We start from the raw sequence: 22,072 nt of genomic DNA, 5'->3' as shown, positions 1-22,072 counted from the left end.
GCTCTGCTCCTTGCTGATGGGGTACTTTAGGCCAATTCATTCATCCCTCTGAACCTCAGTTTCCTTTTTTGGCAAAGTGAAGATGATAATGCCTGCTCCAGGTCCCATTCCATGGGGTCCTTTTGAGAATCAGATCCTTTTGTATTCAGTCCATTTCCTTCCAAGTATAGGATGTTCACTTCCTTGTTTTAGAATGGAACATTTTTGAATCATAAATAATGATTTAGCAGGAACTTAGATAACACAAGGTATGTTGAAAAGAACAGATGATGCTTTCTGGCATGTCTTGAAACTCAGTGAATATGGTGGTTTGACAATTTAGTTCTTTTCTGTATTTATTATAGAGACTGAGAAGAATTTTAAAGAAATTCAAAGAATAAATAAAATGTATGAGTTATACTGTGGAAACTAACAGATTTGTTGGCTTAAATTAACATTGCATATGTCTAGTCCAGGTGTGTGTAAAGATCTTGATTTGAGTTGGGCTCCCTGCTACAAATTAGAACCAAATCTAAATGCAATGAGTGGGGAGTATCATTTGCTGATAGACAATAATGACTTTAAGATATTAATGACTTGCTAATTTTTATGGGATTAATGCTTTTTATTCAGAATACTAATTTAAAATCATAGACAACGCCACACCTATTAGAATTTATTTTAGCACGCTCTTTTCATTTTCAGTCTTTTTCGAACACTATCTCACCAACTGAAAGTGTGTTACTTATTGAGGAATTAATTCCAAGGTATGCAATGGGATTGTTTCACAGTTGTTTTTTGGGAAGTAATAAATATGAGTAAAAGGAAATAGTGATACAGTGTTTTAATTGAAATTGGTGCATGTGACACTAGTTTTGAGCTTTGGGTGTGTAAATTACTATTTTACAAGTAATGCTTTGTTGTTGTTTTTTTTTTAAGATTTTTTAAGTTTATTTGTCAGAGAAAGCACAAGCAGGGGGAGAGGCAGAAGCAGGCTCCCTGCTGAGCAGAGAGCCCTATGCGGGGGGGTGGGGGGGGGGAACGGGGGACGACACCTCAATCCCAGGATCCTGGGGTCATGACCTGAGCCTAAGGCAGACGCCTTAACCCTCAACCAACTGAGCCATCCAGGAGTCCCATGTAACACTTAGTTCCGTATGATAACCAGCGTTTCTTAAAACTCATGTCTTTTTTGGATAAAACTCTTATATCCTCCTTTAATATTATTTGAACTTTGAAAGGAAATGACTAAAAATCTGTTAAAGTATATGTGTTATGTTTCAGTAACACATTTTTAAAAAGCAAATCAAAGCAATTATACTTGATATGCTTTTTCACATTGCCCCCCATTTGCCTCCCCTGCCCCTAAATCTTATGATTCTGGTATATTCTCCATTCCCTTGTTGAGATGCACTGCCTAGCATGTTATTGTGGGATTGAATGGATACATAATAAAATACAGCCTTAAGCCTCAAAAAGAATGCTCTTAGTACTCTTTGTGTAATATGTATCACAACTATCTGATATCTATATAAAGTATACATATTTTAAAAAGAATAACAGCGTTAAGTAGCTTTCTGTTACCAACAGGAGAAAGTCCAAGACCATAGCGTTTCTACTGGAAGACACTATTGGACCTGACTTAATACTTAGGAAATTTACACCCGAGGTGGGTGGAGGGGCGGGCGCCTGAGTGGCTGAGTTGGTTGAGCGTCTGATTCTTGATTTTGGCTCAGGTCATGATCTCAGTCCTGGGATCGAGCCCCATGTGGGCTCTGCGCAGTCTGCTTGTCCCTCCCTGCCCCCTTCCTCCCCACTTGTGAGTGCTCTTTCTCTCAAATAAATAAATAAAATCTTTTAAAAAAAATTACACCAGGAGAACAGGTATTATATTTCCTTTGTTTATATCAGATGACTGCAAGGATCAACTAAGAAAAGCTGGGATTTGAGCACACAAGTCCTAAGTGTTCTTGGAAGTTAACGTTAGGCATTGTAGTAGTTGTGGAGTTGTCTCACTCTGCTTTTAGTTAGCATTTCCTGGTGACTAATGATGTTGAGTATCTTTTCATATGCCATTTGTATATTTTCTTCAGTGAAAGGTCTGTTCAACTCTTGTACCTTTTTTTTTTTTTTCCAATTTAAGTAGCTCCTTGCCCAGCATGGAGCCCAACGTGGGGCTTGAACTCAGTACCCTGAGATTAAGACCTGAGCTGAGATCAAGAGTCAGACGCTTAACCTACTGAGCCACCCAGACGCCCCAACTATTGTACCTTTTAGAAAAGACTGGGTTGTTCTTATTTTTGAATTGTAAGAGTCAGATCCAAACAATATCCATTACGTGCATTAGATTAATATGCTTTTAAAAAATCTTTTAATCTATAGATTCCTCATCTCTTTATTGTTTTCCTTGGATTAGGAAAACCTAGAACATGAAAAATTTTATAGGATAAATGGATTTTTCTAATGACAGCCACCCAGGAGGTTGTTTGATATGTTTTTTTTGTGTTCTGTATTTTTTTGTAAACTAGTTGTGTAGGTGTAGAAACTTCCAAGTTTGATTTTTTTTTTTTTTTTGGTACTAATTTATGAGGAATGTCATGCACACCATCAAGAGGTATATAATATATGATTATCTGCCTTTTTGTGATGTTAAAATTGATCAGTTTGTTAAGGGTCATCAGTTGGATCATTCATACTATAGTCCTATCAACCTTCCACCTAATGATTTTAGCACCATTGACAATCATTGCCTAGAGCCATTGTTTCATTAGTACTTGCAAAATGGTGATATCTTAATTTTGTCATTTCTTCTTTATTTATTAACTAGAATACTTACACCGAGAAAAATTTTGCCTTGTCAGCTATTCATTTGTTATGGGGCACTGTTTGCAAGTAATGGCAGTCTAAATATAGATTTGTTTTTTTTTTTCCCTTTGCTTACCAGTTTTCAGAGTAATACATTTTATACCATTCTTCAAAGGTTAACAGAATTGTTTTGTTTTGTTTTGTTTTTTGAGATCATCATGAACACATGGATTTTAGCATACATGAATTTTAGCATACTTGTTTCAGTGCCTTGTACTAATTCTTTTTGATGCTCAAATTGTCCCATCCTTGGTCAGTGGAAACCCCTTCAGGTTGGTTCTAGAGGACTTTTGTCTTTTTTTTTTTTTTTTGCAGGGAAAGAGAGAGAGAGAATCCTAAGTAGGCTACACCCCCAGCACAGAGCCCGATGCAGGGCTCAATCCCACATCCCCGAGATCATAACCTGAGCCAAAATGAAGAGTTGGACACTTAACCGACTGAGTCACCCAGGTGCCCCAAGTTCTGGAGGCCTTTTGATATTTGCCTTGCCTTGTGGAATAACTAGATGTAACATGTTGTTGTTGATTGTTTTTTGTTTGTTTGTTTTTATCTCAAAAGCTATTTACCCATTCTAGCAACAGTGAGCACACCTAGATTTTGGTTTCTTGGGCCTAGCACTCAGATCTTGGTTTCTCATACCATTTTCTAATAAAAGGAACCACACTCCATGGAGAAATGTGTAATTCAGGAACTGGAACAGGAAATATGCATGATGAATCTGGAGCATCATGTAGTGTCAGAAGGTAAGGTGGTGCTCAAAAAACAAAAAATAAGTGCACACAATGATGGGGATATGTCAAAGGGACATGGGAGCCAACTGAAAGAGCTCCCAGTGGCCAAAGCTGGAAAAATGTGAGCAACGAAATAAATGAATAGTATCGGATTATACCCCAAACTATAAAGTAAATATCCATGTGTCCATACGATAAAATAACTAAACAAATGGAGAAGAATAGGCAAATGTCCCAGGCAGAGGAGTTATAAATAATTTATGTAGATACCTCTCCCTCAAGGAGGTGGAGCATAATTCACTATTCCTTAAGTGTAGGCTGTCTGTGGTCACTCCCTTCCAAAGAGTACAGTGTGGAAAGGGGGAAGAAAGAGCAACTTGACAGTGAAGAAACCTGACAAATGCTACTTCCAGCAGGTGAGTAAAGTTAATATCAACACTGATAAGTCATATTGAGAGTATACACCCAATGATGTGATGTGATGGGAAGGGCACTTCACCTCCGTGGTCATCCTTCCTAAACCCTCACCTTCAGCCTAGAATGGGAAAACATCAGACAAATCTCAGTTGAGGGGTATTTAACAAAATACCTCATGAGCCCTCCTTAAAACTGTCAAGGTCTTCAAAAACAAGGAAAGTCAGAAAAACTGTCATAGTCAAGAGGAGCCTAAGGAGACATGGCAATGAAATGCAGTATTCTGGATGGGATCCAGGAACAGATGAAGGACACTAGATTAAAACTAATGAAAGCTGAATAAAGTATGAACTTCAGTTAATAATATATCCATGTTGGTCGATGAATAGTGACAAATACACTCTGCTAATGTCGCATGTTAATAATTGGGGACTAGATGTGGGACATAGGCTTTTTCTCATGGCTTTCTTTGTACTATCTTTGTGATTATTCTGTAAATCTAAAACTCTTCTAAAATTTAAAGTTTATTTAGAAATCTAAAAAGTTGTTTACCCTTTGGCAGTAACTTTAAGAGCTCCTATTTATATAGTGCATCAGTGTCTTCAAATGCATTTACAATTCCTTTCTTTGAGTTTCTTCTCTAGTTTCTAGTTAGGTAAGGGAATTCTTTTTTTATGAGCATTAAACTCATATCTAAAAAACATGTAGGACCTAGTACCACTGTTAAAACAGAACTGGGGTGGTAAAGATCAAGCTTTTAAGAGTGATCTCTTTTGCACTGGCTGTTTTTCTTCAGTTTATTACTTCACCACCACAGAGGGGACGTTGAGCACTGTGTGAAGCCTTGCCTGAGCCTGGGGATCAGCACCGTGTCTCTGCTCAGACACCTCTCCCCCACCCCCACACCCCCGGTCCCAGCTGACGACCCTGGGGGGCAGGGAGGGGAGTCTGCTTTGCTGTGTATGACTCATGCAGCAGATGGGGTCCTTCATGTGAGAGGAGAGCACTGAGGAGGAGCAGCCTTACAGGAAAGTCAATCCAGAGAAGCGCTGGGGATGTGCTAAGTTTGTGTTGTCTGTTAGGCATCCAAGTAGAGATCTTGGCTAGGATGTGGAGTAAGGGATTGAAGGTAAGAATTTGGAGGTCATCCATGTTTAGATTTCAAGATGAGACTAGATCACTAGGAAATGAGGTAGGATGAAGAGAGAAGGGTTGTGACTGAGCCCTGGCGCTCCCCAGCAGGGGATGGAGAAAAGGCTGGGAAGAGTGGTGGAAACCACAGGTAGTGGGTGCTCTGAGCGCTGGCTGCTATGGCTCACACTGCCCCCGCCTCCCCTCCCCTCCCCCCCGCCGCCATTCCCAGCCAGCAGCCAGGGACGGACAGCTAGGGGAGCACAGGGGCTGCCCCTTGCCTCAAAGCGGGACCACCTGGGGTGCACCCTCGAGCTCTCCCGGGATCAGGGTGAGTCAGCTGGTCCCTAACCAACACCCCTTCCTCTGAGCACTAAGGAGAAACCACAGTAAACCATTAAGTGCACAAGAATCCCTTTCTCAGGCTCGAACTAAAGATGCCAAGTAGAGAGGTTTATTGAGGACTGGGGAGAGCACCCTAGTAAGTGGCAGCTAGCTATTATTCCTCCTTTTCCCACAACAAAACCTCCCCTTTCCAGACAGCATGGGACTCCCTCACAGTGGATGCTCTCCCCACAGCGGGAGTACTCTTCCTGTCCCCTGCTCCATCGGGAAAGGGTACTGAGTCTGGGCTGTGTCAGACAGAGGAGGCTGCCTCCTCCCCAGAGGCTCAGGGAAGTGATGAGAGAGCACAGGGGCTGGAGGAGAGGACCAGTGGAGGGCCCGGGCAGCACACAGGAGGGAGCTCTTAGTTCTGCCTGCTAGATGCGGAGACATTGGCACGGAGGCGGTGACACTTGATTGCACATTGAAGGAAATCCTGCACCAATTTCGAGGCTTACCTCGGGGCCTGTCGCGGGAGAGGCCCCGTCTTTAGCTCTAGCGGGCTCAACTGCTTGGGTTTTACAGCCTCTTTTCAGAGTCATCTAAAGCCTCAGCTGCCTCTCTATAGCCTCACAGTGGCCTCCCATCTCGGGGGTTCTCCAGGCAGGCGGCAAGTTGCCAAAACGGAACGAAGAGGCGGACACAGGAATGATGTGAATCTACCCTAAGTTGATCACATCTTTCGGCCAGCCAGAACCCGCCACCTTCCTAATCTGTCCCATTCTTCCGGGGCTGCAGTCTGTGCTTCTCAAGGGCACGGCCGTGCCTTCTCTCTTTGCAGCCCTCACAAGGCCTTGTGTGGGGTGTGTTGCAGAAGCCTCGTAATGACTCCTGGATCCCCAAGACTCGGATTTCTTCTTCAAGGAAATCACAAAGGCAGGTATAGTTGGTGGAGGCATGGCGTGGAACAGTCATTCTTTTCCCTAAGCCCAGTGGAGGAGACCGGGGAGAAGGAAAAAACCTTGGTATGTCTGATCAGAGCATGAAACTAAGACCTTCCAAGCTGGAGAGACTCTAAGTCTGTGGAGATAAATAAGAATCAGAAACAAGATAAATCATTTTACACCTGTCAGATTGGAAAAAATTTAGGAGTCTGGCATCGAGTATGGTTCGGATATAGGGCAAAGGTAAAGTGCTGATAGGGTGTAAACCGTTCTGGTCTCTAACCTGGTGAGGTCTGTCAAGGCAGAGCCGCGCATGCCTTTAATGCAGTTACCCCGAATGGAGCTCGTGCACAGGGGGGCTTGCAGCAGAATGTCCATACGCAGCATTGTTAGTAAAAGCAGGGAGGAAACAGGAAGGCAGCCTAAACGTTTATCAGCAGGGGAACGAATAAATAAATTGTGGTGTATTCACATGGTGGATATCAGTGAGTTAGAGCTGTCCGTGGCAGTGAACTTCACAACATGACACTGAGTTAAAGAACACATAGTTTTTTAAAGCTTAAAAATATGCAGAAATGTTCGTTTTAAAGCTGGATGATGGGCACACGGAGGGTTATTATCCCAGTTGCGTTTCTTTGGTGTATGCTAAAATTTTTCTGTAATATTTAGAATTTAAAAAGAAAATATTTAAGTGAGGATACATTCATGTAATATGTAAATATAAAAATGCATGTGAAATGAAAACATGAACTACCCAAGAAAGCATTTTTTTTTCTTAGAGGAGGAACCCTGAGGTATAGGAAGAACACACAGGGTCTTTCAAATAGTCCTGCTGAGCTGCTGAATGGGGAGAGTACTTTGAGGAGGTGAATTTTTTTTTTTAAGATTTTATTTATTTATTTGAGAGAGAGAGAAAGAGAGAGAGAGCACGAGAGGGAAGAGGGTCAGAGGGAGAAGCAGACTCCCCGCGGAGCAGGGAGCCCGACGCGGGACTCGATCCCGGGACTCCAGGATCATGACCCGAGCCGAAGGCAGTTGCTTAACCAACTGAGCCACCCGGGCACCCGAGGAGGTGAATTTTTTTAAAAATCTTTTATATATGTCATAAATATTGCTTTAAGACTTTTAAGACTTTAAAAAAGTCTTAAAAAAAAGTTTGGGGAGATTTGTACCTTCTCTCAGCTCTACCTTTTTAATCTATAAAATAAATAGGAAGGTTCTAGTAATGGTAATACCTCCTTCTAAGATACTTACAAAGACAAAATAAGCTAATGTATGTGAAAAGGATGCAAATTATTGATTATCATTATTACTGCTAAGAAAAATTTTTCAAATTTCCTGTTAAGGGAGTATGAAAAGCTGAAATACGTTCATTGTGGGAAAATCAGAAGATGTAGAAAAGTTCTGATAAAAATTGTAATCCACTAATGCTAACATTTTAGTTTATTTCTTCTTAATATGATTTTTGTTTTCCTCTGTCAGAACAGAACTTGCTGATAGAAGTTATTTTTTAGAAGTGTGTGCATCTCAGGGGTATGATGGCAAGAGTACATGCTTATTAATAAGAAACAAAAAGTGAGGTAACCTCTCCGAGCGTTATACCACGTGCTCCTTGAGAGCGGGGCATCTCTTCCATCTGTGTGTGTCCCTGTGAGCAGCACCCAGGTGGTGCTGAGTGATAGGTGGCTGTGGGCCAATCTGGTTGACCTTGGGAATGGAGGCAAGTGCTCGGAATCGGCCAGGAGACTGTGGCTCTGGCCTGGACCCTGACCTACCTGGAACCTGCTGTGTGACCTCAGGCAGGCCTCTTCACCCCATTAACCTCCCTTTTCTCCTTGTGAGACTGAATGGTTGTGTTAGCTCAAAATTGGCTAAAGCCAGTAACTACCGTCTACACCAAGTACACTTTTGTGAGAGTAAGTGAGAAGTGATGCTGGAGAAAACATGCTAGTTCCTTATGGTAAGGTGCTTTGAAACCTCACTCAGGAGTGTTTGTGATTGAACATGCTTTCCAGTAAAATTTCTCTTCAGGAGATGGCAGCTGAGATTGGTTGGAAAAGAAAGGAAATTAGAACCATCGAGAGTATTCTTGCCACTCGATTTTGAGGTGTGTACAAATCAGCGGCTGAAAGTGGTCAGGAGATGAAGGGGCTGCGTGTTGGGTTTTGTACAGACTGTTCACAGCATTTTCTATATTGCTTTTATGGAAGACTCCTACTGCCACTGAGTGGATCAGGCTGGGACTGGTGATTTTGCATTTTTATCAGGAGACCTGCTAGAGTTCTTTGTTCGTAATGCAGCCCTGCCTGATGATATAAACTCTGTCCAGTAAGAAGATGTGTTATTTCTGAACAAGAAGTTTTGGAAAACATCAGGAAGAAATGTGTAGCTGTGAGTTTCCTGCACAGTGTCCTAGAGAAGCTGGGTCTGAGAAAGTCATTCCCCAGCGCATTCCCAGTCAGAACCATTCAGAGGCCCTGTGGTCCCTGGATTCTAGGCTCTGACCTCATACCTGTGTTCTCTGAATTCTTTATTGTCTCTGGCCATTTCCTTCTTGGAGTTCTTCATCAACAACTTGGAACTGGATGAATGCATGAATGGATTTGTGGATATTTAAGTGAGAGAAATAAGATTATATGGGAATAAAAGCTGAAATTTTTTTTTTCAAATATGGTCAGTGTTTCAGTGGGCTTAACGAGAAAAACTTCTCCCACTCAGTAAGAAAAAAGACAACTGAATTAAAAAGGGGCAAAGGATCTGAATAGACGTTTCTCCAGAAAAGATATATAAATGCCCAATAAGCACTTGAAAAGATGCTCAACATCATTAGCCATCAGAAAAATGCAAATCACAACCACTTCACATCCACTAGGATGGCTATACTAAAAAAGATATGATAGCAAGTATTGGAAAGAATGTGAAGAAATTGGAACCTTCACCACCCAGTGGTGCTGGGAGTATAGGTTGGTGTGGCCACTTTGGAAAACAGTTCCTCTAGAAGGTAAACATAGAATTATCATTTGACCCAGCAACTGCACTCCCAGGCATATACCCAAGAAAAGGAAAACGTGTCCGTACAAAGATTTGTACAGAAATGTTCATAGAAATATTATTCATAATATCCAAATGATGGAAACAACCCCGATGTTTATCAGCTGAGTGGATGGACACAGTGTGATGTATCCACACAGTGGGATATTATTTGGCCATGTAAAGGAATTAAGTCCTGTTACATGCTTGCAACATGGATAAACCTTGAAAACTTTATGCTGAGTGAAAGAAGCCAGACACAGAAGGCCACATATTGTATGATTCCATTTGTATGAAATATCCAGAATAGGCAAATCAGTAAAGACAGAAGGAAAATTAGTGATTGCCTAGGGCTGGAGGGGAAGCATTGGGGGGTTGATGAAGATGTTCTAAAATTTATTGTGATGGTTGCACAGCTCTGTGGATATAGTAAAACCATTAAATTGTACATTTTAAATGAGTGAATTGTATGGTATGTGAATTTTGTCACAAGCTGGTACCAAAAAAAAAACAAAAACTCACTTGAACTAATCTTAACTTGATTTTTAAAAAAAGGTTGTATTTATTTGAGAGAGATGGAGCAGGAGTGGGGTGGGGGAGAGGGAGAAGCAGACTCCCCGCTGAGCAGGGAGCCCCACACAGAGCTCGATCCCAGGACCCTGGGATTATGACCTGAGCCAAAGGCAGATGCTTAACTGACTGAGTCACCCAGGTGCCCCTCATTTGAACTAATCTTAACCTCTTATTGTTGAGAGAGAATATTATAAAATTCTACAGAAATGTGGCCAGTCATCATTCAGGAATAGTTCAGTTTAGAAAGATTGGTGGAATGCCTACTGTGTGCTCGGCACAGTGCTGGGCTCCAGGAACATGAAAGCAAAGAAGTTCTCAGGCGATGAGGAACCGAGATGTTTGAGGGAGTAAATGCAGGTTGTGAACATTGTGGAAGGTACTGTGGAAGTGGCAAGAGGGAGCAGTGGGGATGTCAGGGAAGGCAGTAATTACCACCAGTATCAACGGGCAGAGGGGTATGTATTTTTGGGCAAAGGTGCCAGGAAGTATGTGGTGGTGGTGATTTTTTTAGGTACAGAATTGGGTGGGGAGTGCAAGCAGCAGGAGGTGGGCCTGGGAAGAGGGACTGACTTTCCAACTATTTATCTTCTATCAAGGAAGAGGAAACTATACATGTAAATGCTGTGCTGACCTAGTCTCTATGTTCTGGAATTTTTAGCTCACACTTGAATAACATGGCGTTCTCACTGATTGGGTGTTTGCTGTGTGCATGGAACAGTGCTAAGTTCCTTTCTCAACATACTCCTCACACACATTAGAAAGATGTGTTGCTGTTGCCCCATGGGCAGAAGAGGACCCCAAGTCAGTCAGTGAGTTGCTCTGGTGAGTGGCAAGGCCAGGACTCAGGTCCAGAGCCTGCACGTGCCCCCAGAGCACTTCCCGGCCCTTTGTGCTGGCGGGCGTCAGTCTGGGAAACCACTATGCCTGTTGAGTTTTTTCCCAGCTTCGATTTCAAGATGCTTTTGGTTCTTTGTTAGAATGATTAAATGTATCTAAAATTCATACCATTTCTAGAACTCATTTTGTTTTATTAAATGTATCTAAACTTAAACTGGCACAGTTGAACTTATTTCTGTTTCACTTAACCAAAATTACAGAGTAAGAAAAACTGAATGATGATAATCACAGGGATTTATTACTTGAGCTATTTGTATTTAGTGTTCATTCAGATTACATTCTTTTTAGGTTAAGGGAAATATTTCTAAGCATTGGTGATACTGGTCATTCACTGGGGTGGTTTCCTGTACATTTCTATAAAATATAATTATATTTGTATCTCCCAACACCATCTAAAAGATTTCTGCCTGAAAAGGTGAACATCCTTGAGATGGATTAACTGACACTTGTTTGTTCTCCCTAAAAATAGATGGGGTGTAGGAAAGGAGGTGACTTACTTAGAGCATTAGATTACATCCCAAATAGACTTTCAGCAGACCTGCTCTATATTTTTAATGTAGATTTCTATATCTTTAATAGTTCTCAATAAATATTTATTAATAACAATAACTATAAAATGATAGAATGTTCGTCTAACATTGGAGAGAGCAACAGGTTGGCATTTTTTTGAATAATCAAAAACCTGCGCCAATATTTAGCTTATCTTCTGACTTTTCAGTAGAACACACCCTTCAGCTAGTGCCTTCAACGCCCGAGTTCTTTTGTGCCGAGAGTAAACTGGAGCCTTGTTTCCTTTAAGAAGAGAAGGGGAGCTCTGCCTTAGAATGCCTGGGCAGAGGTCAAACACCCCGCCACATACTGCGGGCGGTGGGCCCCTGGTTGGTAGTTTCTCAGCACTCTGGGATGTCCTGACGTTGCCAGCTCAACTGGAAGGACTTGGAGAACAGGAAATAAGCTGCTGGGAGATAAGGCAGGCAGCTATGAATTGTAGACGAGAAAGGAAATGAGAATTCTAATCCAGGGAAACAGCATTAGCAGTTCGACTTTATTTTTAAACCAGGAATCACTGGAAAGATTTCTTTCTCTAATTTAGGTGAGCTACCCACCTATTCAGCCACACTGGTTAGAACTCACAGCAGAGGTGTGCAGATGGGGACTGCATTTGCATCCACTGCTGCATCTGTACTGATCAGGAACTACAAAAAGATGAAACTGAGTCTGTGAACCTTTTGTTTATTCAACAACTACTACTGTGTTGTCGTAAGATGCAGGAATCTTTAAAGTGAAAAATAACTAAAATATTTTTTGCCTTAGCACTTTTGCGTCTGTGTCATGCTGTGACTCCACGGCTGTTCTCATGAAGAAGAGGGGTTTTATGATTGATGTTAACCTCATATTCAACCATACCTGGCAATGGATGTTCAAGGCAGAAAGGCAAAAGTATAGAAAATGTGACCAACTTTTATTTTCTAAGATACGACACCTTGTCATCAAATGTTACCTATAGGGAAGGTCATAGCAGATGAATGGACTCTGTGTTAACTTAAGGAAATAATTTAAGAACTGATCAGTTGGGTAATATCATGCATTATTTGTCCTGTTCCCTCCTGTGGTGGCCATTCTAAAGTACATCAGTGATTGTGGCCTTAAACAATGACTGTGTGTCTTCAAGGGCCAAATTGGAGCTGCATGCACGATTGTGGATTGCGGTGCTCAGGCCAAGTCATTGTGGTTCTGAAAGAAGTTTATGAAGCTGGCCTTGATCGACTGTTTGGAAATTCTAAACTTTGTGACACATTCAGTGTCATCTAAAGACTTTTGTTGTTGATGATGTTACTGGTTGTTTTTTTAATTAGATCAGTGATTTAAATAGAGAATTTTATTTTTATTTATTTAATAGAGGATTTAAAAAACTGGACTTAAAAAAATGAATCTGGGTTTGTCCCCCCACCCCCCAATCCACCTGTGTTGAGGCCCCCTCCTGTGTATGTTCACAACTCTGTAACTGCATTTAGAGCACTATATTACGTCTGTTTAGTGAACTGAACTCCACGAGTGCAAAGATGTCTTAATCTCTATCCTCAGCACCTACAGTTCATAGTAGGGAGGCAAGCAGTGTTGGCTGTTGTTAAAATGGCTTTGGGCATTGAAAATAGCCTTCTGGACATAGTTTTCTTTTCTTCTCTTTTTTTATTTTATTTTATTTTATTTATTTATTTATTTATTTATTTATTTATTTATTTATTTGACAGAGAAAGACACAGTGAGAGAAGGAACACAAGCAGGGGGCAGTGGGAGAGGGAGAAGCAGGCTTCCAGCCGAGCAGGGAGCCCGATATGGGGCTCGATCCCAGGACCCTGGGATCATGACCTGAGCCGAAGGCAGACGCTTAGCGACTGAACCACCCAGGCGCCCCTGGACGTAGTTTTCAATAACCTTTTATAGTTCAAAGATATAATTGAATAAGGATCATAACTTCTAATTATGTATTACTCTTTGGCACAGCACACTCAGAATTACTATGTGTCAGTATTCATAGATGAGCCTGCCTCTGTCCCTTTCCTCGGGTGCACAGCTCAGTGAGGAGGCGTGCGCGTAAACCCAGGGTTAGGGAGGATGGGGTACGTGCTGCAGTTGCAGAGCTGTGACCAGAGTGAGGCAGCGGGTCCAGCAGAGAGAGGAAGTGGGATCGGGCTGCTGAGGGCGTGGTTGGCAGCCACATCCATGAAAGCTGACTTTGGCAGGGGAGCCAGCAACTAGGTGAGATTTGCCTGGTGATTGCCAGGTCTCAAAGGATTGCAGCCTTACAGCTGTTTTTTTGATTCTTTGCAGAGTTTTAAAAAAAAGAGCTACAATACCCTTACATTTCAAGGGGGTAATAATTTCCTCTTAGATTTTATTATGCATCTTGCAGCAAACGCTGATGCCAGCAAGTGTGGCAGACCAAGGCTGGGGGCCTGTCCAGCTCTCTGGTACCTGAAAACCAACTGAAAGACTTTGAGAAGCGACAGGACTTTTGTGTTAGTCTGTGGTCTGGATGCAGGGGGGCGTGAGGAGGGGTCTGGCCATTGCAGAGGTCCTTGACAGTTTGTCCTTGGCCTTGCTTGCTTGCTGTTTTAGAATGTGGAGACCATTTACTCTGGTGCTGCATGTTCATCAGGGTTATGAAGTGAGGTCCTGGGGGGAGACGGGATTCAGATCTTCCTTATGAACAGCCCCTGTGCTCTGGCTGGGTAGTGACAGTGCTCATTTGACTGACACACATTATTAGTATATGTCTGTGCATCCATGGATGTTCTGACTCCCGGATGGACTTTTAACTTGCGAGCGTGGGGTCTGGTGTTCTCCATCTGGGCATTGGTCGTGTAGTGTCATACAGTGTGAACCTAGTAAGTACAAACCAGATGTCTGACTGAATGAATGAATTCCTCACTATCACCGGCATAGGCCAGTCAGGTGACACCCGGGGAACATTTCCCACAGTGAAGGCAGGGTATTGTTTTGTGGTTCATGAGCTCCCAGGACCACGTCATAGCCCTGTGTACTTACTGGTTTTACTGGACTCTGTGAGCCCTGCCCTCGGGCTCCTTGGGCATTTACCTAATCCCACAGAACACCTACCAGAGGGTCCACCTTTTGGATGAGGGAGTGATAGTTGAGAAAGATGAGAGTGATTTGTCCAGAATCAGAATTTTTCAAAGTAAAAAGTTAAGTTGTTATACTCACAAATTTTGAAGCTTATAATTTCTTCATATTTCCTCTGTGATGAGTACTACGTAGCTTAGGCATAGCAACTGTATTTTTTTCCAAGTTGTCTAGATGCTGAACTGTTCTTGCACCTGTGAGAGGCAGGGCTTCCTCTCTGTTTTTTTGGGAATGGGCATTTTTGTGCCACAGTTTATTGTTTGCTCAGGTGTCTGCCGTTGATCAGGAAGCCTTGTCATGGGGGTCTAGTTCCCTGTGATTCTGCCACCTGTGGGTTGTGCCCTGTCCTCTCTGCTAATCCCCACACCTGCCCTCAGCCATTCATTCCCCTTGACAATGCCTTCTCTTTAGTTCTGAAGTCTCATCTCTTCAGAGACATTCTCCTGGCCCGCTGCTTCATTCCCTGTGGTAAATATCTTCTTGGTTATTTTCTAGGTTGTGCTGGTGAGGTGGAATGAGCCATACCAGAAGCTGGCCACGTGTGACGCAGATGGAGGGATATTTGTGTGGATTCAGTACGAAGGGAGGTGGTCTGTGGAATTGGTCAACGACCGAGGGGCTCAGGTGAGTGGGCAGGAGTCTCTTCCAGTGAGACATTGCTGGAGAGAGAGTGCAGAGCGTGTATTCCAGGACAAATGGAAGCTCCTTCCAGAAATAGGTGGAGTAGAAATAAATAAAACTAGAATCCTGGTTCTCATTCCTCTTGAGTATATCACTTGATAAAAAGAGAAAGATCATACTTCTCTGTTCAACTATTCTGCTATTGTGAGAACTCTCCAAGTTTTAAGCTTTAATTAAACCTGTGAAATCATTTTTTACCATTCATTGTTGTGATTACATGTTAAATTTGGATCCTCTGAAGTGCTTAGGGCGTATCACTTCTTTGCTCCCTTTGAAAGGTACTTTCCCTGTGTTGTAATCTTCATAGTTCTCTGGCAGGGAGCTCCACACGAACTGAACTGTTCTCACAACCTCCTCATCAAGCTGAGTTTTTAACACTCTCTTCTGTCAGGTTTTCAATTAGCGTGGCCACCTGTTGTCATCCTTCAGCTCTTCCTTTCTGATACAAATTTGTCTCTGCTCTGAGGAAAACAGGCGCTCCAGGGACTCCCTGCTGAGTGATGCTATTTTTAAACCTGCTCCAGAGATTCTTCTGGTCTCTGGTACAGATCTGGCTCTTCACTCTTCCCCCTGTGATGATGGGCCGTATGGAGCTCCGCGTCTCCTCTCATGTACTTAGTAACACAGGTCCCGTCCCCTCTGGCTTCAGAACCACGTCCTCAGGGGACCTTTCTCCATGAGGGCTGTCTTAGATTGTTTTACCACTCCAGGGATGGTTTCCTTGTGACTGCCTTTCTATACATTTCTCAGGAAGTGGATTCTCACCCTCTTTTCTCCCATCTGTTGCTTAAATAAGCTACAAGCTCCCCAAGTCTAAAAATATGACCAGTGAAGTGACACAAAATTGCAAGGAACAAAGATACCATTAGCAGTTACTATTATACTAAGGGTCTTTGTAAGTTGTCATCACAGAAGACAAACCTACCTCTAGGTAAAATAGAACATTCTCTTTTGTGAGTTCATGTATTTGGTAGAGTAAATGTGATAATTTTGACTGACTGAAAAGGCCTCATCAGTTTCCTGTATACCTCCATGGAGTGAAAAAAGGAAGAGGTAGAACCTACCTGTGACTACTAACCAGCCATCTTGATGTAGAGCCAAAGATGAGAAAATCCCCATGACCATGAGACGTTCATGCTACCCGGAGGGTAGACATTGTGGTCAAGAGCATGAGTGCTGGAGTCAGACCACACAGACCAAGAGTCTCACTCCATGATTTCTTAGTAGGAGATACTTATTCTCTGTGCCTCAGTCTTCTCATCTGTAGCATAGGGACTCTAATGCTACCTGCCTCAGAGGATCAGTAGGAGGATTAAATAAGATTAAACGTAGAAAGTACTTCGGACACTGTACCTGATGGTTGTCACCACATACTGCTCTAGTGCCTATAATATATGAGGCACTGCGACCTCGTACCCCTGACCACAGCCGTAATGTCGGGGCGCCTGGGTGGCTCGGCTGGTTGAGCGTCCGACTCTTGGTTTCGGCTCAGGCTGTGGTCTTGGGGTTGGGAGGCTGGGCCACATGTTGGGCTCTGTGATCATTGGGGAGTCTGCTTGAGATTCTCTCCCTCTTCCTCCCCCAACTCGCACACGCACGCTCTCTCTCTTTCTCTATCTCTCTCTAAAATAAGTAAAATCTTAAAAAAAAATAGTAGTCATAATGTCATCACCAAGACTGTTTTCAGGCCTTGAGGCAGCAACACTTTGTGGCTTTCTGTGAAGTGGAGAGACTTCTCTGAATTCATCTGTAAGGGTCTCTAAAATGCTCTCATTCTCCCATCCACCAGAGCATGAACTCATTTCCTTAGGTCCAGCGATCGAGTCAGACATGTCTTCAGACTTTGGACGACTAAAGGTCTCTAAAGCGTTGCTCTGAGAAAGACCACAAAGAGGAGCTAGGACAGACTCTGACTAGGTGCTCGTCGTTTTCATGTGTTGTCTCTCAGACTCCACAGGAACCCTACTGGGCAGATGCCATTCTCAGTTAATGGAAGGAACAAACCCTGGTCAGGGAGGTTGAGTGAGCTGCCCAGGGAACTTCATGGGTGGTGAAGCAGAACTTGAGGCCAGGTTTGAGTCCAGAACACTCTGTCACACTGTCTTCTTCCCAGACAAGACACTTTTTTCTCTTTTGGCAGAAATGCATGTATTCATAGTATATCCAGAAGAGCTCAGACTTCATTACTGTTAAGAGAGTCCAGCCCCACCAGCCAGGCGTTGCTGCCACCACACTCTTTTCTCCTGACAGCAACCTGTCTGAGGACGGAACCTTCTGTCATCCCCATATAGCAGCTGTGTGGTTTCCACTACCACCATATCCCTCAGCTTTTCTTTTCATTGAGAATTTGGCACAAAAAACCATTTTAGAAACAAGAAAGGGAGGATGAATTCAGACCTGGAGGGGAATAAACTTATATGGACCACAGAACACCTGGAAGCACCTGGAATCTCACAAATGCCTATCCCTGCCATGTTCAAAAAGTAATCACTGTATCTGTGATCTGATCTAGACTTTTTTATAATTTTGTTGTTTGGAACTCTGATTCTGCAAACCTTGAAGCCCAAGGAGCACTTGTCAACAGTGAACACTTCTTTCTCAGGAAGATTTGGTTGCTTTGAATTGTGTTGGCATCAGAACTTACCTGAGTAGAGAAACATCATGCCCTGGGGATGATGACTCACTGGCTGAAGAAGTACTGTCTGTCTGTGCCCCTGAAACAGTACCTGGTAGGAGGAAGGACAGTTTTGTGGCTTGGACGAGGAGGATCCTTGAAATCTGCTCAGAGAAAAATAATACTTTTCAGAGGAAGTGACAGGTGGTCCATGTTACACAGCATGACTTGCAGTGTCACAGAGGAATCAAACGTTTGGCCAAAGCTGAGTGATGCTTTAACAGTTTCTTTTTCAGGAAATGATTATGAATCCTTTATTTCAAAAGTGACTCTGGAACAGTGCATGCGTTATTGTGTAGGATTAGTCACCAAGGATGGTTGTGCCCCGCACAGGCATGGCCGTTGTGATTAAAGCTGCCTCGGGCCGAGGTCTGACGAGGCTGGTGCTCAGACGCAGTTAATCCACGTCTGACACCACGCTCGGTGAGGCAAGATCACACAGCCTCTACCACTGAAAGCCAGCCAGAAGGAGGGGGGCTTCCTGCTTATTTTCTTTACTGCACTGAGTATCAGTTCCCTTGTTCTTGTTTTTCCAATTGTGGTATATTCTTTTTTTTTTTTTTTTTTTCCCAATTGTGGTATATTCTTAACACTCTACGCTGACCTAATTTAATAAACCCAGTGAGTTCACGGAAACATCCTTTGTTATCATTTTCTCTGACTGCATGACCGGTGGTGTCTTGGAGAAGCTTCTTTTCACTGGCCATACCCTTCCACCCTCTGGTAGGATGTTTTTCTTTTTAGTACAAATCTCTTCCAAGATGAATGAGTTAGAATGCATGTAAATAAGTAGCATTACTTTTGCAAAATGAAAAGACTTTAAATTTTATTGCAGAATTAATGTTATCTCTAAAAAATGTTTTTAAGTTTCTTAAGAAAAACTAAATAGTGTAGTTAGTTGAAACATAGGGTCAGTGAAACCAGGGTTTTGAGTTTACCCTGCTAAGCAAACAACTTTTTTCAGTAACCTCAGACCAGCTGTTGAAGAGCTATCTCATAAATCCATGCCATTGTCACGGTGGAGACATGTTAACCACTGAATACAAACCTGTAACCCCTGCTGGGAAAAGAGCAAATGTTATGTCCTCTTGGTGTTTGTCCATTTAGTTTATTTTTATCTGAAATGTGATATGTCCAGTAATGTCGCCGATTTTAAAGAAAGTTAAACATTTCCAAGTAAAAGCAACCTAAAACAATTTTATGAATGAAAAGGTAGGTGTAACTATAGAGATTACCAGGTAATCAAAGGTAATTAAAAGGTAATTCAGTGGGGGAAACAATAGTCTTTTTTTTTTTTATTCAGATGTAGTTGACACATTATATTAGTTTCAGGTATACAGCGTAACAATTTGGTATTTGCACATACAGTTGACCCTTGAACAACTGCAGTTTGAACTGCACAGGTCCAGTTACACATGGGTTTTTTCCAACACGTACAGTACAGAGAGAAGGGCGGGGGGTCGAGCTAAGATGGTGGCATAATAGGAGGACCCTAGGCTTGCCTCGTCCCTCAAACACAGCTAAATAATTATCAATCAAATCATTCTAAATACCCAAGAAAACCTGAGAACTGACAGAACAAACTGTACAACTAGAGGGAGAAAAGAGGCCACATCAAAGAAGGTAGGAAGTGTGGAGACATGGTTTGGAGGAGAAACAGATTGCTGGTGCTGCGGAAGGGAGGGAGCCCTGGTCTCCGAGAAAGGTGGGAGAGAGAAGAGCGCATGGGTTTGTACAAGGAGAACACACCCCCAAAGCCATTGGCTGGGAAAATGAGAGAGGCTGATTTTCATGATTTTTTGCAACCAGTGGGGCTCAAAGACTGGAGTTTTAGAGGTGGTGGCATGGCTGGGATAGAGCCTTAAGGGTGCTGCCTTACTCCTGGAGAGAAGGCAGGCAGGGAACCTGAGGCCGATGGCAGGATCTGAGGCTCACCTAAGACGCACAGGGAGAGACTGTCCGCCCTTCTTAGAGCGCCTCTGTGAGAGGTAGCATTGCCTCTCTGGGGACAAAAGAGCCGGTGGGTGCCATTTCCCTCCCCTGCCCCTCAGCATAGGCTCAGAGACACTTGCTGAGGGCGGCTAACCTGGACACTAGCTCCTTAGCCTGCTTTGCTCCAAATCCCATGCCCCCATGCTCTGGTGTGACTGCCTTTCTGGGTCAAACCTGCATCATCCCAGCACAGTGAGACCCTCCATCACAAGACCAGTGCAGATCCCCATCACACCAGGTCCCTAAAGTTCGGAGTTTTGAAAGTCAGCCAGCTTGGCTGGGATAGAGCCCAAAGTACACTGCACTGCTCCAGGCAGGCAAGCAACCTAGAGACAGTGTGAAAACAGCGGTATGAAAAATCACATGGACTCATGAAAGAAAATTATTTGCTCTTCTGGGAGGATTTCCCTGAGAGCAGCAACCACGTACTCCCCTCTCCCAGGACAAAGGAGCTGGCTGGCTCCATTCCCCTCCCCCGCCCCTCTGCATAAACCAACCTCAGTAAATAGCACAGTGCCAACACTGGCTGACTAACCTGCTAATGCCAAGCCCTGCACCCCCCCCCCCCGCCCCGCACTCTGCTGGTACTGCTTTTCTCGGCCAAGTGTGCCTAACGATGAGCACAGTGGGTCCCTTCCCCAGAAGACCAGCAGAAACCCACACACACACACCATGTCTACCAACCATAGAGTTCTGCAAGGCTTCTTTTCTAGTGGAAGTGGCATCTGGTCTCATTTAACAAGCAGACCAGAGTACACACACTTAAAACTCACCACACTCTGGCCAAGGTCCGCACACTGTCCGTTGCAGACGAGGAGAACCTCTGTAGATGACTGACCTGAGGGATAGAGCAGCCAGAACACAGCAGCAGTGCGCATACAGCACACACCAGAGACACTTCCTGAAGCACTGGGCCCTGGACATTGTATGACCTCTTCTTCATAAAGCCATTACTCTCAGGAGCAGGAAACATAACAGGATTTTCTAGCACAGAGAAGACAGAGACCTAGACAAAATGCCCGGACGGAGGAATTCATCCCAAAGAAAGAACAAGAAAATGTCATGGCCAGAGATCTAATCAAAACAGATTTAAGTAATATGCCTTATGCAGAATTTAAAGCAACAGTCATAAAGATACTTACTGGGCTTGAGAAAAGCACGGAAGAACTCATGGAGACCCTTACCACAGAGATAAAAGAGCTAAAAAACAGGCAGAAATGAAAAATGCAATGTCTGAGATTCTAAACCGCCCGGATGTCATGACCACAAGGATGGAAGAAGTAGAGGAATGAACAAGTGATATAGAAGATAGAATTAGGGAAAATAAGCTGAACAACAACAAAAAAATTATGGATCACAAGAGTAGACTTGGGGAACTCAGTGATTCCATCTAACCTAGTAACATTCATGTCATAGGAGTCCCAGAAGAAGAAGAGAGAGAAAAGGGGGCAGAAGGTTTTATTTGAGGAAATCATAGCTGAAAACTTCCTTAATCTGGGGAAGGAAACAGACCTCCAAATCCAGGAGGCATAGAGAACTCCCATCAAAATCAGCAAAAGCAGGCCAACACCAAGACATATTGTAGTTAAATTTGCAAAATACAGTGATAAAGAAAAAAAATCCTAAAAGCAGCAAGACAAAAGCAGTCCCTAACAGACAATGACAGACCCGAAGGTTAGCAGCAGATCTCTCCACAGAAGCTTTGCAAGCCAGAAGAGAGTGGCATGATATATTCAACATGCTAAATGGGAAAAATCTCAACCCAACAAGACTGTCATTCAGAAGGACAGATAAGGAGTTTCCAAGACAAAAACTAAAGGGGTTTTTGACTAAACCAGCTCTGCAAGAAATATGAAAGGGGACTCTTTGAGTGGGAAAGAAAGACCAAGAGTGACAAAGACCAGAAAGGACCAGAGAAAATGTTCAGAAACAACAACAAAACAAGTAATAAAATAGGACTAAATACGTATCTATTGATAATTATACTGAATGTAAATGGACTAAATGCTCCAATCAAAAGACATAGGGTGTCACAATGCATAAAAAAAATCTGCCTACAAGAGATTCATTTTAGACCTGAAGATACTTGCGGGCTGAAAGGGGATGGGGAAATATTTATCATGCAAATAGGTGTCATAAGAAAGCCAGAGTAGCAATACTTATATCAGACAAACTAGATTTTAAACCAAAGA

General features: G+C 43.0%; 1 protein-coding gene across 1 annotated transcript in view; it reads left to right on the top strand.

The window, feature by feature from the left end:
* TULP4 (TUB like protein 4) overlaps positions 1-22,072 on the top strand; it is a 232,735-nt gene that overhangs the window by 136,026 nt on the left and 74,637 nt on the right. The window contains exon 4 of the mRNA XM_088023816.1: positions 15,029-15,157. Coding sequence (XP_087879942.1) covers positions 15,029-15,157 — 129 coding nt within the window. The remainder of the gene's footprint in view (positions 1-15,028; positions 15,158-22,072) is intronic.

This window comes from Eumetopias jubatus, unplaced genomic scaffold (genome assembly GCF_037043125.1).
Source record: "Eumetopias jubatus isolate StellerSeaLion01/CBP00866 unplaced genomic scaffold, mEumJub1_p1.0 scaffold_6, whole genome shotgun sequence".
Lineage (NCBI taxonomy): Eukaryota > Metazoa > Chordata > Mammalia > Carnivora > Otariidae > Eumetopias > Eumetopias jubatus.
The sequence above is the reverse complement of the archived record's forward strand: the minus strand, read 5'-3'. Positions and strand labels throughout refer to the sequence as shown.